General features: G+C 35.7%; 2 protein-coding genes across 10 annotated transcripts in view; both read right to left on the bottom strand.

The window, feature by feature from the left end:
• The window catches only part of CEP290 (centrosomal protein 290), a 50,578-nt gene that overhangs the window by 10,560 nt on the left and 23,553 nt on the right, over positions 1-16,465 (bottom strand). For 7 of the 9 annotated variants that reach the window (XM_065669756.1, XM_065669785.1, XM_065669745.1 and 4 more), the window contains 16 exons: positions 16,071-16,222; positions 14,172-14,283; positions 13,001-13,456; positions 11,770-11,934; positions 11,419-11,526; positions 11,197-11,331; positions 10,381-10,644; positions 8,886-8,993; positions 8,127-8,323; positions 7,245-7,458; positions 6,914-7,051; positions 6,598-6,819; positions 5,925-6,041; positions 4,503-4,648; positions 2,907-3,062; positions 2,160-2,283 (listed from right to left, as the gene is read on the bottom strand). In XM_065669756.1, the coding sequence (XP_065525828.1) occupies positions 2,160-2,283; positions 2,907-3,062; positions 4,503-4,648; positions 5,925-6,041; positions 6,598-6,819; positions 6,914-7,051; positions 7,245-7,458; positions 8,127-8,323; positions 8,886-8,993; positions 10,381-10,644; positions 11,197-11,331; positions 11,419-11,526; positions 11,770-11,934; positions 13,001-13,456; positions 14,172-14,283; positions 16,071-16,222 (2,814 nt within the window). The remainder of the gene's footprint in view (positions 1-2,159; positions 2,284-2,906; positions 3,063-4,502; positions 4,649-5,924; positions 6,042-6,597; positions 6,820-6,913; positions 7,052-7,244; positions 7,459-8,126; positions 8,324-8,885; positions 8,994-10,380; positions 10,645-11,196; positions 11,332-11,418; positions 11,527-11,769; positions 11,935-13,000; positions 13,457-14,171; positions 14,284-16,070; positions 16,223-16,465) is intronic. The other 2 variants (XM_065669778.1, XM_065669795.1) reach the window with 2 other exon arrangements.
• Positions 2-2,150, bottom strand: LOC136009716 (uncharacterized). The gene has a single exon (XM_065669882.1). It carries the CDS (start codon positions 1,636-1,638, stop codon positions 955-957), a length of 684 nt encoding a protein of 227 aa, XP_065525954.1. The 5' UTR covers positions 1,639-2,150; the 3' UTR covers positions 2-954.

The raw sequence follows: 16,465 nt of genomic DNA on the forward strand, positions 1-16,465 counted from the left end.
GCAACAGAGAATGACTGTTTTTCACAGAAATAAAACAAATGACAGTTGTATTTTGATCTAATTTGCCCTCACTTTAACTCCTTCTCTCACATCTTCTAAACCTGCTTAACCTTTAAGTGAAGTTTACAAACCAGTATAAACCACTAAAAAATCTGTGAAACCAAAATGAACTCTCAGACTACTGGGAAGAAATAAATGTCAAAGTCTAAAAGACAGAAAAGCTACTGAGTGTAGTAAGCTGTGACACTACCTAGGAACAGCATCTAATTCTAAGGATATATTCTGACACGTTTATTAAATAGTACATATAGCATAAGGAATTTGACTTAAGTCAAACAGGTCATAGAACAAGTCAGGAAGCGCAGTACGTTACTAGTTTTTAATCTCTTAAGTTCCTACAATCTTAAGTCTTTATTTAGGGAGGCTAGTAATTTCTATTATGTAAAGAGTGCTTTGCATGCCTTACATTGCCAATTCAAGTCAAAAGTATATGTAAACTATTACACCTGAATAATCAGCAGGTTTTGCTTATGTAATTATTGAATTAATTATATGATCAATTAAGCAATAATAATAAGAAGAAGAAGAACAAAGTATATGGCTAATTAAAGCATATTTGTTTCTTACTGCATGTAATAATACATTGCAAGTCTTTTAAAGAATGAAGGTCATCAGCTAGCTGCAGGTATCACTGGTGTTATTTGCAAACTTGCTGTACCAAAATTTTAGAGTTGACAGTGGTTTACACGTGAGCTGTAAACTGAAGTTTACAGCTTAAACTGTAAGGTTTAAGGTTTGCTTTATGGATTTGCTTAAGGTTTGCTTTATGGATCCATTGGTGACTACTTTAATATCCCTGCAGAGGATGCATAGGAAAGCACTCCATTATCTAGATCAGACAATTCTATTTCTAGATAATTTATACAGAAGAAATGCTAGTGGACTGGTAGAGTATCAGACCTCAGGCATTTCACAAAGTTCTGCAGTTGTTCCAAGCCTGTCTTTATCACTTTGGTAAGTTTCATGTTTATCCTCTGCAATGCGTTCATTCATTTCACTATTCACATTCACTTTTAATGCTTCACAGTCATTAGCCTGATTAGAAGGTTCCCCTGCATCAGACAGATTGCAGCTCATTCTGTCAGTATCAGGCTCTTCTACACTTTCATCCCAGGCAGCATTTGATTGCTTGAGTATTTCTTGTTTCTTCTCCTCTTCAAATTCCTCATTAAGTTTTTCATTTTCAGGCTGGGTTATATTTTCTTCTTTGTCACTGCAGTTCTCTTCATCAGCTTCACCTCTATTTTTGTTTTTCAACCCTTCCCTAGAAATATCTGTGTCCTTGCATTTCTCACTATCTTCAGGATGCTGTTGAGGAGACACTTCTGTGCTTGCATCTGTGGTAGCCTCATGCCCTTCATTAGGCAAGATGCATGTTTGCATGTCTGCTTCCTCATCTATTTCATTGTCATCAGTAATGCTATGATTAGTCAGATGTTTGATTTCATTCCTACTTGAAACAGATTGCTTTTGAAGGGAATTCAAATACTTTTGTTTACTGATACTGACAAGAACAGACTTGGACAGTTCAGTTTGGTCACCTGTACTCTGGTGTAAGTTGAAGATACAATGAAGCATGCAAGAAAAGCAGAAGACAATAAAACAAAACAGGAAATAAAGAAACCTAGAATGTACTGGTAAAGCTATTTCTTGAAAGACTATGATAACCCTAATAATGCAATATTTGCAATATAATGAACCTTGTAAAAATCAAACCACAACAAAAACGCGTAATTGAAATGCAACTCAGTACTTCCCCAAACTCTGTGTACCCCAAATTTTCAATCAATATAGAATACGAAAATAGTGTCTCAGTTGCAGACTCACATATTTAAAAAATACATATCCCTTATTTCTCCACATATGCTAGGATGCTAAATATTTCAACTTCTAAATGTAGAACACAGAAACTTTAAGTTTTGGGGTTTGGGGTCGTTGTGTTTTTTAAAGATGCTAAAAACCTAAGTATTTCACATCCTATTCTAGAATGCTATAATTTTAAATAAAAACAGCTAAATGACACAGAATACCAAATGGATAACAAATTTTGTTAAATAGGTGCAATTCTTCTAGGTAATATTTTTACAATATTAACTTACTGACGGTCTAGAATACTCCTGTCCTGAATATTGTTTCTGCAATGCATGAAGCTTTTCCTGGAGGTATTGATTTTTGAAATGTAATTCTTCTACAACAGAATCACGTGGGATTGCTTGCTGTGTTCTATATCAAAAAATGAATCAAGCCAAAACAAACAAATGGTCATTAATGCAGAAAATCATCCCTTAAAGTAAAAATCCTCATGAACTTCTGGATTTCTAGACTGGATTTTCCAGGATTACTGGGCTAGTTATTCTAAATCAATGCTAGCCATATACTATACGCTATTTTAAGTAATCCCCATGAATCAAAAGTAAGTACTTTGGCAAAAGGAATCTGCTCTTTTGAGATGCGTACAGCTTTTATTACTCAGGTCCGCTAGCCACTGTGGTAGTGGAAACACTGATTAAGAATACAGTCTGTAACTGCAACTTAGCAGTTCCCATAACTTTTAAAAACTCTGAACTGTAATTATAATATTACACAATAGGAACCAGATATTTTTCATATTATTTAGCTTTTTAGAATAATGAACCAATGCTGCATATTTTCTGCACATGCACAGTTGCTCCAAGGTAGCTTTTAAGTTTGCTCATCAGAGATGCAAAGAAGGATTTTTGAAATTCCCATCAATTATTTTTTGCCCTTAGTGAATCAGCTGGTCTAACACAGACCACCTCCTTCCACAGATATTTTTTCTCATTTAGATTTTTTGGCTTTATAGATTCTTTTAAAATGCCTCTCACCTCATGTGAGCAACTTCATTTTCTAAATCTAGATTCCGTTTTCTTAGTTCTTCCAGTCCCTTTTCAGTCTCTAAGGCTCTTACTCCAACAACACGGTCAACAGTGACACCAGTAGTTTTCAGTTTCTTCTGTAGAGTAATTTTCTCCTTTTCAGTCCTGCAACATCCAGTAACTACATTTAAAACTTTATTTGATAATATTTGCTTTAGGAGAATGTATTTTCTGTCTTAAATAATCCACATTTGCAACATATTTGGTCACTGAAACACACCCCCTTGTCTGCTCAATAAGGTTATCTTATAGACAGTACAGCTTTACAAAAACAATCACGCCAAAACCACACCTGGAAGAAACAATGAACATTAAGTCAGTCTCATGCATGTCATAAACCACTTGCTGCTCTTGCCCATCTTTTATGTGAAATTCATGCAAGACTTGCAGAGAATAAATACTATCTTGAAGCAGTTTCAAACCAAATCTAACAACAGCTACAATCAACACCACAGTTCCCGTTCTCTTCTGCATCTTTTATCAGTAACACACTGCCACTACTGTACTGAAGTAAACATAACATTTGCAGAGGGTTTGCACATGTAATTTTTTTAAAAGGCTTCCAACTCATAATCCTAGAACCGTTAATTACTGCAGCAGCCCTACACATAGCAGTAGCAGTGTCCAACCCTAGTAATCCAAGAAACAGCCTCTCTTCATAAAGCTGTTTTTGTTTCATGGGCAGAACAGAATATTATATGCAAGAAGCATAATCATAGAATCATAGAATAGTTAGGGTTGGAAAGGACCTTAAGATCATCTAGTTCCACCCCCCCTGCCATGGGCAGGGACACCTCACACTACACCATGCCGCCCGAGGATCTGTCCAACCTGGCCTTGAACACCGCCAAGGATGGAGCATTCACAGCCTCCCTGGGCAACCCATTCCAGTGCCTCACCACCATCACAGTAAAGAATTTCTTCCTTCTATCCAATCTAAACTTCCCCTGTTTAAGTTTTAACCCGTTACCCCTTGTCCTGTCACTACAGTCCCTAATAAAGAGTTCCTCCCTAGCATTCTTATAGGCCCCCTTCAGATACTGGAAGGCTGCTATGAGGTCCCCACGCAGCCTTCTCTTCTCCAGGCTGAACAGCCCCAACTTCCTCAGCCTGTCTTCATACGGGAGGTGCTCCAGTCCCCTGATCATCCTCGTGGCCCTCCTCTGGAATTGTTCCAGCAGTTCCATGTCCTTTTTATGTTGAGGACACCAGAACTGCACACAATACTCCAGGTGAGGTCTCATGAGAGCAGAGTAGAGGGGCAGGATCACCTCCTTCGACCTGCTGGTCACACTCCTTTTGATGGACTTTAGTTGATTATTCAAGGACAGTTTCTTCTAATAAAGGTTTTGGCTTCCACAAGGGAAAAGGTACTAGAAGAATAGCCTGCTTCTTAAAAAGAAACTAATCCTTTTAATCTCAATAGCAATGTTGAATTCTAAACATCAATCTTATAAACATTATGAACTGTTCCTATTTTTACGTGACAAACATTTGGATTTCCTTTATGTCATAATTTCGTAACAGTCTATAAAACCAACTCACTTGGTATAAATTTCCTTCAATGTATTTAACTGTTTGGCTAAAGCATCTGCTTCTTTTTCCTTTTCCCTTAGCTTGTTCCGCAATCCTTCTGTTCTGATTTGCCATTTTTTATTTTCTTCCCATTTAAGTATTTCCTCCTTGGAGGTCTGTGAAGAACATAATCAAATTATGGATTTATTTCTTTTTTTTTTTTTTCTTAAAGCAAAATAAGCAAACATGTTAATAGCTAAAAATGGTATATTCTTCATTTATCAGTTTAAAACATGAAGCCATAGCAGGCACATATTATTTACCTCATCTATCAAAAGGTAAACAGCAGTATGCTGTGGTGACTGGTGTAGTTCAATGTATCCTTTTACTCTGAATTGCACGTTAGTAAAGTGACAGATTAAAGAAGTGTTTTTCTATGCCAATTTACAGCAGATCTGCGGCTCACCAGGAGTTTATATGCCCCTGCTGCACAGCTGTACAACTGGTCATCTTAGTGTATTTTTTCCTATGAGAAATGGAATCTCTACTTACAATTCAGTAGCTGTAAATTATACATCACATAAAACCTGTACTTATGTGATCACGAATGGCTACTGAAAACGGGTCAATAACAGTTAATATTTCTATAAGCAATTTGGGGTTTTTTAAACTTGTCTTTTCCTTTCTTTGGTACCTCTGTACTTGCTTTTCTGTCTTCATTCTGAAGTCACTGCTACTAAGAGACAGATAGAACGCGAAATTTGGAAAAAGGAAAATACATGCAAAGTTTGAGAAAAGTATCTCTAGATAGTAAGCACAAAGTATTTAAAAAGACTAATTAATTGGAAGTATAAGTGTAGTCATCAAATAATGTTTAATATCATAAATATAAATAATCTGGATGCATCCTATAATATTCCTGTATACTTTATAATTACTGTGATAAGCCACTAATTAGGTACTGAAGTAGTAAAATAACAAGCAAAACCCAAAACAAAACAACTGGTAAAATGAACACATCTCCAATTGCTCTTGTACCTCTTCTACGTGGAGATCACTACTGCGAAGGATAATCACTTGCACAGACATCATCCCTTTTAGGATTCACACTTTTGCTCCTAAGTACTTCATGTTTTATCACTGCATTAATTTCTCAAATGCACATTTGACAGCACTTTTATGTAATCAATTTCACTGCTACCCATAAATCTTACTTTTCTAAGATTTGTAATGGATCTTCAATTCTACAAGGGCAGAAACACATAATATACCAGTACTAAGCAACAAGAGCAGTAAAAACAAACAGCATGGAAAACATGGAGAAGTTACAGTCATGAAACTACTTTTCTCCATATAAACTTTGGTTGGGTTTTTTTGAGAGGCAGGTAGGGTTGAACTGCCTAGACCTCGGCTGATGATGTCTTTCAAAGCCATGATCCAAATACCACATACCTTATCTTCTCTTACACCTTTTTTGTCTGTTTCTTCACACTTCTTCTCAAGTTCACTTTCTAACTTCTTAATTTTTTTCTGAAGTGCATCTATCAGGTTTTGCTCATCAGCTTTGCTCTGAAAAATTACAAGCTTTTACAAACTTCAATTTTAATGACCACTACCTACCTGTTTTCTCCACTCAAAAAATAAGGACTTTAACTTCAATTGGTAGAGTTAGCTTACAAGCTAAATGATCTTTTTAAAATTAAATTATTAAAGTATTGGAATGTAACTTTGCATTCTAAACAAAATAATCAGCAACAAGTGGCTGAATTAAAAAAAGTAAGTTAGACAATTCTACTGTAAATTCTTCACTTTTCTTCTGAAAGGGGAAATAAGAAAAGGAAAATCACAAAATTCCATTTCTGAAAGAAGCCTTGAAAGTGGTGATTCAACTCCTCAGTCTCTTTCAAACATTTCAAGGAGCAAGTATTCTTCAGTCTCTTCCTTCCTTTCATTTGAAACATGCTTCAACAGCAAAAGCTAACAGCTCACATGTAATCCAGCTAAAGTAACATTTCAAATCCAGTATGTCTCAATGCCTGCCAAAAGTACTCATTTATCCCCAAACCCAGCACATCTATGCAGAAACTTGACCAAGATCAAACATATTTTTAAAAACCACTTCTACCTGAATGTTACTGCTTAGCCTCTTAACCCGTTTCTTCAGTTCTTCATTTTCTTCTTCCAGTTCATTTTTTTCTTTCAACATTTTAGCAAATGCTTTTTGTTTCCTCTGAAGTTCTTGGTTCAGTTCATCCCTTTCATCAGACAAGGAAGTTTCCCTGGTTTTACTTGTTTTAAGGTTATCTGTAAGTTTTGTAATCTGATTATTTAATTCTTCTATCTGTGTCTAGAAGAAAACAAACAAACAAAAGAGCAAACCCCTCAAATCAGGATTATCAGTTATACAACAATGCAGTACAATGATATTACCTAGTACTCACCGTAAACCCCTTTGTTTGTCTGTCAACAATCTCCTGGACATTCATATATGCCTCTTTTTGTGATGCAGCAGAAATAATCTGCTGTTCAGCATTAGCAGTCATTTCTGCTCTGAGTTCCAGAATTGCTTTACTCAAAGCCTGAAAACAGCAAATTCAAGTTCTTTTAAGTGAAGAAGTTGCTAATATGAACATTACAAAACAACAAAAGGCAAATGGATTTTACTGTTATATTATGCAGTTATATTCTCCTGCTGTACTATACATAGAACTCTTAAGCACTAAGCAACATTAAACATTTATGCGACATAGTGATTAATTTCTATTGACTAACTTTCTGCTGCTTCTCTTTTATGGCTAACTGGCTCTTCAGCTGCTCCACCAGATTTTTCAGTGTTGCTGTGGGTGCTCTATTATTTGCTTCTTTTTGGATTTCTAGTTCAGCTTTTACATTTGCAAATTCCTTCTCCATCTGAGATACCATGTTCCTCAAAACATTTGCTTCATCTTTTAGCTGTTCCACATCAGCTTTGTGTTTTTCACGAAGCCTAACAAAAAATAAGCATTAATAGAGTACACTGCAGTAATAAAGTTAGCAATTGGTAATTAAGAACGATTTTTAATCATTGTTAAAGCAAATGACACATTGATTAGAAATAACAACAAAGGGCTCACTAAAGAAGGCCTCCATTTAAGAAAACTACTCAAGAAGATCAGGAAAATAAGATTAGAGCATTGTTCATTCTAATTTCTGGCCTTTAGATGTAAAGAAAGCATTACCCTTTTCTCTTTTTAAACAGGGATTACATTTTCATTACTTTAAACTTGTTAGGCAGGTTAATTTTTCCCTATCAGGGAAAAAAAAAAAAAACCCACAAAAAACCTGAACCAAAACACAAACCAGGAAGTATCACAGTAGCTTAAAGACAACTCTGATACCAAGACTCCTTGAATTCCTTCTTTTCCACTGAATGCCAAAGCTAACAATTGAACGGCATTTTTCCAAGCCAGTTTTTCAATATTAGCCCCAGCAAAAGGCTACAGATAAAAACAACTTGCAACTACCAACCATAGTAACTCTTTTGAGTTAGTTTTTTCAGCCAAATGTTAAATTCAACAAAAACATGTTCAATTTTAGATCTGTCCCATAGCAGCAATACATAATTTACTTGTCCAATCCAGTTGTGACTTACATTAACACAGTCTAAAAACTTACTGGGCTCTGATAATCTCAAACTCTTCGATATTCATTGAAGTAATTTGTTTTTGCTTCTCCAAATCAAATGATGTTTTCTTTAATTTTCCAAGAAGTGAAGCAATAAAATTATCCTGTTCTGCTACAGCTTGCTCCATTTCAGCTAAGTGAAGAAAATGTCTGTTGTTGGAAAGTGAAGAAGTCTTTTTCACTAAATCCTGTAAAAGAGAACAAATGCATGTGGTAACATTTTAAGCTTTAAATCAAAGCTAAGCATTACTGATGCATTTTAAACTCATTCCTGAATATATTCAAGCATTAATATCTAATGTATTTATTTACTGAGATGTGTTTCTTAGTCCACAGAGAAAGCAGTCACTCTGGTTTGAAAAGAGCTTTGTGCATCTAATGATCCTCAGATTAACCAGTTAAATACAGGTTTCATCGTATCATAAAGTGTCAAGAAAAAATTTGTATTGAAATGGTTAGTTTAATATAAGAACAGACTGAATGAAAAGACAAATAATATACTTCTCTCTCTTAGAAGTCTCCATAAATTAGACAGATACAAAAAACGCTCACATATACTGAGGTGGCAACTTACTTTACACTTGATTTCTAATCAATTTCTCATGAATTTTCTCAAGAATACTATGGTAATTCTGTATCCACCACCCATTTATTTCTCCTGTCATCATTCATTACTTACTTTTGACTGCAAAACTGTTCTTTTAGTCAACAATTTTAAAAATTTGGGAACAATTTACTGATCACACTTACCAAAGCAGTCTGTTTGAATTTATTAAGGGAATTGTCAGCATGCAAATTTAACTTCTGGTGTAGAACTCTAAGATCTTCCTCATGCTTCTTTGCTATTTCTTCTTGTTCCTGTTTGTTGAAAATAAAAGTGTAACTCCTCTACTGATGTACACTATTCTAGAAAGCCATGAAACTACAGCACGTTCAGGTTGATTGATCACTCATTGTTCAGTATCACTCCCCAAATTTTCCTCTAATTCTGGAAGTTTTAAAAATTATTTTCTTCTTGCTATAATCACAGAATCACAGAATATTTAGGGTTGGAAAGGACCTCAAGATCATCTAGTTCCAACTCCCCTGCCATGGGCAGGGACACCTCACACTAAACCATCCCACCCAAGGCTTTGTACAACCTGGCCTTGAACACTGCCAGGGATGGAGCATTCACAACTTCCTTGGGCAACCCATTCCAGTTCCTCACCACCCTCACAGTAAAGAGCTTCTTAAACAAAGTAGTAAGTAGTATGGTGCAACAGGACAAAGGCTGGAGAGCAAAACAGCTGGTGTTGGTCTTCACCAACTATGACTATCAATACTGATAGTGATATCCATATTACATACTTCTCTGTTCACAGCATGACCCCATGGATTTTATGTCTGCTAACAGACAGCACTTATTTTTAGACTGCATCTTCTGGTTTAGTTCGAAACAAAAAACCCCTTCATTTCTCCCAAAAGTAATAGCTACACATGTTAACCAAAGCACATTAAGTGAAGATGATTCTGTCTGCTTTGTAAGTGTGCTCCTGATGCAAACACACTAAAACTGATGCATGTTTAGTCTCGAAGTACATCTTATACACAAGGTTTATGCTTTAAGGATATAAAGTATGCTTAGATACACTGTTTATGCTTTTAAATACGCTTTAATTTAAAATATGCTTTAAGAAGCATATTTTCCATAAATGATGTCTTTCTTGTACCTTCCAAATTCACTACAAGATGCAGTCCAGAGATCATTGTTGCAAGTACTGGAAAATTCCATATAAAAATACAGTAAGTAAACATATTGAAACCACTTCTCACAGCAGCATTTTAGTTTTCTTCCTGTCACAGAGCACTGGAACAGGCTGCCCAGGGGGGTTGTGGAGTCTCCTACACTGGAGATATTCAAGGCCCGCCTGGACAAGTTCCTGTGTGATGTACTGTAGGTTACCCTGCTCTTGCAGGGGGGTTGGACTAGATGATCTTTTTAGGTCCCTTCCAACCCTTGGGATTCTGTGATTCTGTAATTCCTACACAGACATCATATACGTAATGTCCTGACTGAGCAAGCCTCCTATTTTAAGAAGTTAAAAAATTCTACATGAATTTTCTACATAGGAAGTTACAAATTGTTTCTGCTCTGTTACCTCTGATGTCAGAAACTTTAAGATTTCAGTAGCAATGAGATAAATGAAGAATCAACTAAAACAGCATAAAAATAGAAGAAATTTTGTGCAAAAATTTTAAGTACCTCTCTTGCTTTAGTAAGCCAATGTTGGTATTTTTTTAACACTTCCTCCTTTTGATTTAATCTTGCTTGCATATTTGCAATGGTTTGATGAGCAATTTTTATGGCATGACGGTACTCTGGATCATCTTGTTTGCCTGACTCAGCCACTATTTTCTCTCTTTCTGATGGTGCAGATAATCGAAGTCTTAGTTCATTTATAACTTTGTCTCTTGATAAAACATTTTGTTCAGCTTTCCACAGAGCAGTTTCCTTTTCTTTTAATTTCTACAATGAAAGGCAATTGTTGCATTTCCAGAATTCAAGCACAGCAAAAAGATATTACTTCTTAAAAAAAATTACCAGAAGATTCATCTACCACAAAATATTTTGCACTCAGTTCTGGCTGTATGGGATTACTATTAGATTTTACAAGTCCCAGAATGTAATTACTGTGCCTTTATGTGTTATCTACTTGGCACAAGACCCTTTGCAACTCATTCTGTGCTACCAAATTAAGCTGGTGTTTTTCAAATTTCTTAAGAACCACAAAGTATCTTCTGTAATAGAATTTCAGTTTAGCAATCCATGATAAAAGGATTTTTCTTTGCTACTTCTTATATCTAATGTAACACTTGTTGAATTAATAATTTGTTCCACTGGAAAAAATGTTTAATTTTAGTCACAATGTGATTTACCTTTTCTCAGTGTTAAATATTTTTTAAGGGACTGGACACATCTGAGTGACATTTATAAAAGAATATTTATTATACATAAAAAATTAAAGGGCACAGAAATACAAACTTGCCCCTCTATATGGTAATTTAAACATTTAATTACCTCCTCCAGTGATGTGCAGGTTGCCTTGGTTTCCACAATTGTTCGAATATGCTCCTGTATTTTTCTCAAAGCCAACTCAAGCTGCTGTGGAAGTGGTAAACTAGAGTCTGGAACTGACCCAGTAGCCTCTTCTAACTGTACAGAAATGTTAACATTTGTGTGATCTGACAGCTCTGCAAAACATGCTTCTAAGTATATTTTTAGTTAATTCCTTGCATGTACCTTTACAGCTGTGTTACGTGCCTCATTTTGTTGATGATCATACAGGTCTAATTGGCGCTGCAGTTCTACTTCCCTCTGGTCCCAAACCATTTGCCTTTCTTCATGGAACTGTAACAAATGTTTGATAAAGGTGTTTTATTTAGTGAAGGTGACTGGAATTTTATAACTAACTCAAACAGGAAAAAAAGAGATATCAAAATGTAAACTACTCAAGTGTGCCATTAAAAAGAATTATCGAGCTAAGATACAAGCATCTGTGCTAAAAACTTACTAGGAAGAATCTTTCTTTTTTAAATCACTTAGTAAAATAAGGAATATGCTGTTTTTCTAATAGCATACAGAAATACATACCTTGTTTTGCTGTACAATTTCTTCTTCCAGGTTATTGATTGTATGTTCATATTCAGAAATTATATTCTGCAAATGCTTCACCTCTTCCTTTTGCCTGATTAATTCTCGATTGAGTTTAAGTTCCTGCAGATGGAGTTCCTCCATTTTCATATGCCATTCAATTACCTAATAATGAATAATACATAGTATTATAATTTACCAAGCCCACAGGACAACTAGATGCAGTTACGCTCTTTGACTTTGAAGCAGTTATGTCACTGATCAAACCAACAGGAAGAAAAAGACATTCTGCCTTTTTAAACTTCTTCACTTCTCTTGAGTGAGTAGGCACAGAATGACTAAAAAGTGCAGGAGACAACAGGACAAGCAACAGGTTTCCCATACGCTGACATAAATGTATTACAAATAATTTTCAAATTAACTAAGGTACACCCTGTCCTGGCTGAACAAAAAAAGCATGCAAGAAGTTTGGCTGACTTCTAAAACAGCACAAGATTTTCGAAACCATTAAAACTGGAAGTATTAAAAAATGCAAATGTGCTAAGAGTAACAAACATATTCATGTCAAAATGCTCTAGAAGATTCATTGAAAACTGGCTAAAACATGCCAAGAGCACTACAACCGTTGCTTACATGCAGACATCTTTAGCCACGACAAACACAACTGTATTATATAATATACAGTGATCAGAAGAGTGAGAACGCCTTAATCAAATTTCAAGGCAACTTTGTTTACAATAGCAAAATATTATGAAGTAGAATTACAAGAGTATAACAACATTTCTGACCGTGCTGCCTAATTATTGCCCCTGGATTTATTTAATAAGATATGGATTTTTAGAGAAGATTTCAATGCAAGCTCATGGTACAGAGCTTCAGAACGCTACTCTTGAGTTTAATTTAATTTGATTCATAATTTAATTTGATTCATAATTTAATTCAATATAAGTGATTTCATAGTTAGCCTCTACTTCCTCTGCCACTTAATTGGGCACAAAAGAAAATTAGTAAATCTGACTGTGCCAACTTTAACAGGGTAAACGACTAATGATGTACTGCTTTTTTAAAAAAAAGGAAACAAAAAAATGATAGCTGACATATTCTAACAAAGTGTATTTTGAAATCATTAATTTCTACATTAAACAAGATGTTTAGGTAACAAGCTGAACTGAAATGCAATTGAAATGCAGATCAAATGAACAAAGTTATTCAATGTTGTAAAATAGCAAACCTTTTGAGCTCCTCTTGTGTCCTTCAAGGCACTTATTAATTCTTCTAAACTTTTCAGTTTTAACTCCATCTCCAATGCTCTGTTTTCTGCATTTCGACGCTCCTCCTGAGCGTGCTGAACTTCCTCCAGGATCTTCAGTTTGTCATTCTGTAGCTGAATCATTGTTTTAGAGAATTTTTCTTGTTGTGCTAAAGGCAGAGCACCACTAAACTGTCGACGCAAAGACTGAACTGTCTGTTGTAGATGTTTGATTCTATTTCTTCCTTCTAGTCGAGCAAAATATAAAGCTTGCTCCCTCTCATCAAGCTTCTGCTCCAAACGTAGATTATGGATCTCCATCTTCTGTAATTTCAATTTAAGCGTCTCCAATTTGCCTACAGCATCAGATTCATTATTTTGAAGGTATATGATCTGTTGATGTAGTTTTGCAATAACTGTTTTTTCATCTGACTGCGCCTAAGAACAAAATTTACAGATCTATTTTTCATTTTGAATATGTTAATGCAGTGTATATGCAAATACAAAGCTATTATTTTTATTATTTTCTATACCACATGTATTTTATTCCATATATAAGAGCAATAATTAGGCTCTAAATCCGGCTTTTTATTTTTCCACTATTGTTTCTACAGCCACATTTCAGAATTACCAAAATACCAGAAAATGAGGAAGAAATGTATATCTAAACCTAGAAAGTATGGTAACAAAAACTGGTACTATATGTTGTATTTAGGAACTCAAAACCATTCTAGAACATGAAAATAAATCCCACAAAATTGTTTCAGCTAATAACAAAGCAATGTAGTAAGCCTACTGCAAATCTTCAAGATTTACATGTCTTGTCTTGTAAAAAAGATCAAACTTTCCTGATATTATATTTAAAAAAGGTCATGGGTTATTAATCGTATGGGAATAAATATCAGCTAAATAACACAGACAAAAAAAGCTCAGGGTATCTAATAAATGTACATCTAGAAACGGAAGAAATGAGGAGGGAATAATCAATGTAATACAGAACTCTTGAAAGGGTATGGCTACTACAAGGACCAGCTTGCTAAGATCCTTCTGAAATGCTTTTGCAGTTTCCTAGTTCACTGTAAAATTACTTCATTTCTTCTCACTCCAGGGAAAAAAAATTCAAACTGCAGTGCTAATAAAGGTTGCCTCTTACCTGATAATCTAAAATTTGCATCCTAAGGCATTCCACTTCTTTATCTCTATATTGCTGGCGTGCCTCCAGAGCTTCAACTTGCATTTTTGCCACATCAGACAGTTCCCTTAACCTTGCATGGAAAACAGAATTATTGTGTCACCTGAAACCACTGAATGTCCTATGAAGTTTTTCTACACAGAAGAAAAGATGCTTAGTATGTTTCCTCGTATCAAAACATTTGAAGACTTTGCTCTTTTCAGCATACTCCTACATATTATTTGGAGTCCTTGTTCTGAAAATTCTTCCGTATTCTTTATTTCTTCAAAAGATACTTTCCTATAAATTATATAGAAGTTTGCTAACAGTAATCTACTCCAGGAAAGTAGTGCCATGTTTTTTACCTGAACTAAGTATCTCTGTCCTCTATCTCTGTCCTACTTCAGGACATAAATGCTCAAAAAGTTTCATTCTCAGTTCCTTTCTCTACTTCCCCAAGTCTCATTACTCATTTTCAGTGTCAGAAATCACTGCAAATATCCCACAGACTTTGCTGTTTTAGCAGTACAACAGGATTACATCATTTACTCAAAGACAATGTCTTTATCAACATAGCTAAAAAGGTTAATTTTTCTATTTATGCATGCAAAGTTAATCTCTTTTAAGTAAATGCTACCCCCTACAGTTTATCTTTGAATTATCTATCAGTCATTGAAAACAAGAATTATTTTCCAGTTTATGAGTTCTTTTTATATTTAAGGAAGGTTGTGTAGCAGAAACAAAATAAGCCTTAATTATTAGTTTAAAAATACCAGAAATAAGTGTCTAAGCACACACTTACCCTACCCAGGCCAGCATTTAATTCCTTGGTGAAATCAAATTTAATCGAACTATTTTCTTTGTAGTCATAAATTAAATGCTTAATATATAATGCCAAAAAATTAAGCATTAAAAATTATGTGAGAAACACATAAGTAGAGTATTGTTCGGTTGATACACTGGAGGGAAGAAATGCCATCCAGAGGGACCGTGACACGTTTCTGAGGTGGGCTGATGCCAACATTATGAAGTTTAACCATGACGAATGCAAGGTCCTACACCTGGATCAGGGCAATCCCAAGCACAGCTACAGGGTGGGCAGAGAAGAGATTCAGAACAGCCTTGCGAAGAAGGCCTTGGAGATGTTGGTTGATGAGAAAATGAACATGAGCCGGCAGTGTGCACTTGCAGCCCAGAAAGCCAACCGTATCCTGGGCTGCATCAAAAGGAGCGTGACCAGCAGGTCGAAGGAGGTGATCCTGCCCCTCTACTCTGCTCTTGTGAGACCTCACTTGCAGTATTGTGTGCAGTTCTGGTGTCCTCAACATAAAAAGGACATGGAAGTGTTGGAACAAGTCCAGAGGAGGACCACGAGGATGATCAGGAGACTGGAGCACCTCCTGTATGAAGACAGGCTGAGGAAGTTGGGGCTGTTCAGCGTGGAGAAGAGAAGGCTGCGTGGAGACCTCATAGCAGCCTTCCAGTATCTGAAGGGTGCCTATAAGGATGCTAGGGAGGGACTCTTTATTAGGGACTGTAGTGACAGGACAAGGGGTAACGGGTTAAAACTTAAACAGGGGAAGTTCAGATTGGATATAAGGAAGAAGTTCTTTACTGTGAGAGTGGTGAGGCACTGGAATCGGTTGCCCAAGGAAGTTATAAATGCTCCATCCCTGGCAGTGTTCAAGGCTGGGTTGGACAGAGCCTTGGGTGACATGGTGTAGTGTGAGGTGTCCCTGCCCATGGCAGGGTGGTTGGAACTTTATGATCTTAAGGTCCTTTCTAACCCTAACTATTCTGTGATTATGCAAACCTATATAGTTTAAATTTTTGCATGCTTCTAAACATACTGCATGTGAAATTTGTTATGTCAACACTTACTTTGATACCTCAGTCTTGAGCTCCATCTCACGCTTTTCTAGGTCCATGATTTGTCGTCTATCTGCATCGCTTACTGCCTTACTTACACTCTTTGACAATTCATCTCTTAATTCCTGTTCCACTTTCTGTGCCTCCAGGTTGATTTTGGTAAGCTTAAAAAAAAAAAACAAAACAAACAAAACAAACCAGAAACTAACAAAATGTATTCTAAGCACACAAATACTGTCAACCCTGCAAAGAAAAAGCAGCCTCAAAAGTATCTTTTCTTCTTTAGTTGTTAAAAAATACCCGTCAGCTGTGTTCAAAACACAATTTCACTTATTAGGACTGGTAACACAAATATAGGTTATCAGTGCGAAGTGTCATTATAGTGTAAATCTTTTGTTATTTCTAAT

Source organism: Lathamus discolor, chromosome 1 (assembly GCF_037157495.1).
Source record: "Lathamus discolor isolate bLatDis1 chromosome 1, bLatDis1.hap1, whole genome shotgun sequence".
NCBI classification, from domain to species: Eukaryota; Metazoa; Chordata; class Aves; order Psittaciformes; family Psittacidae; genus Lathamus; species Lathamus discolor.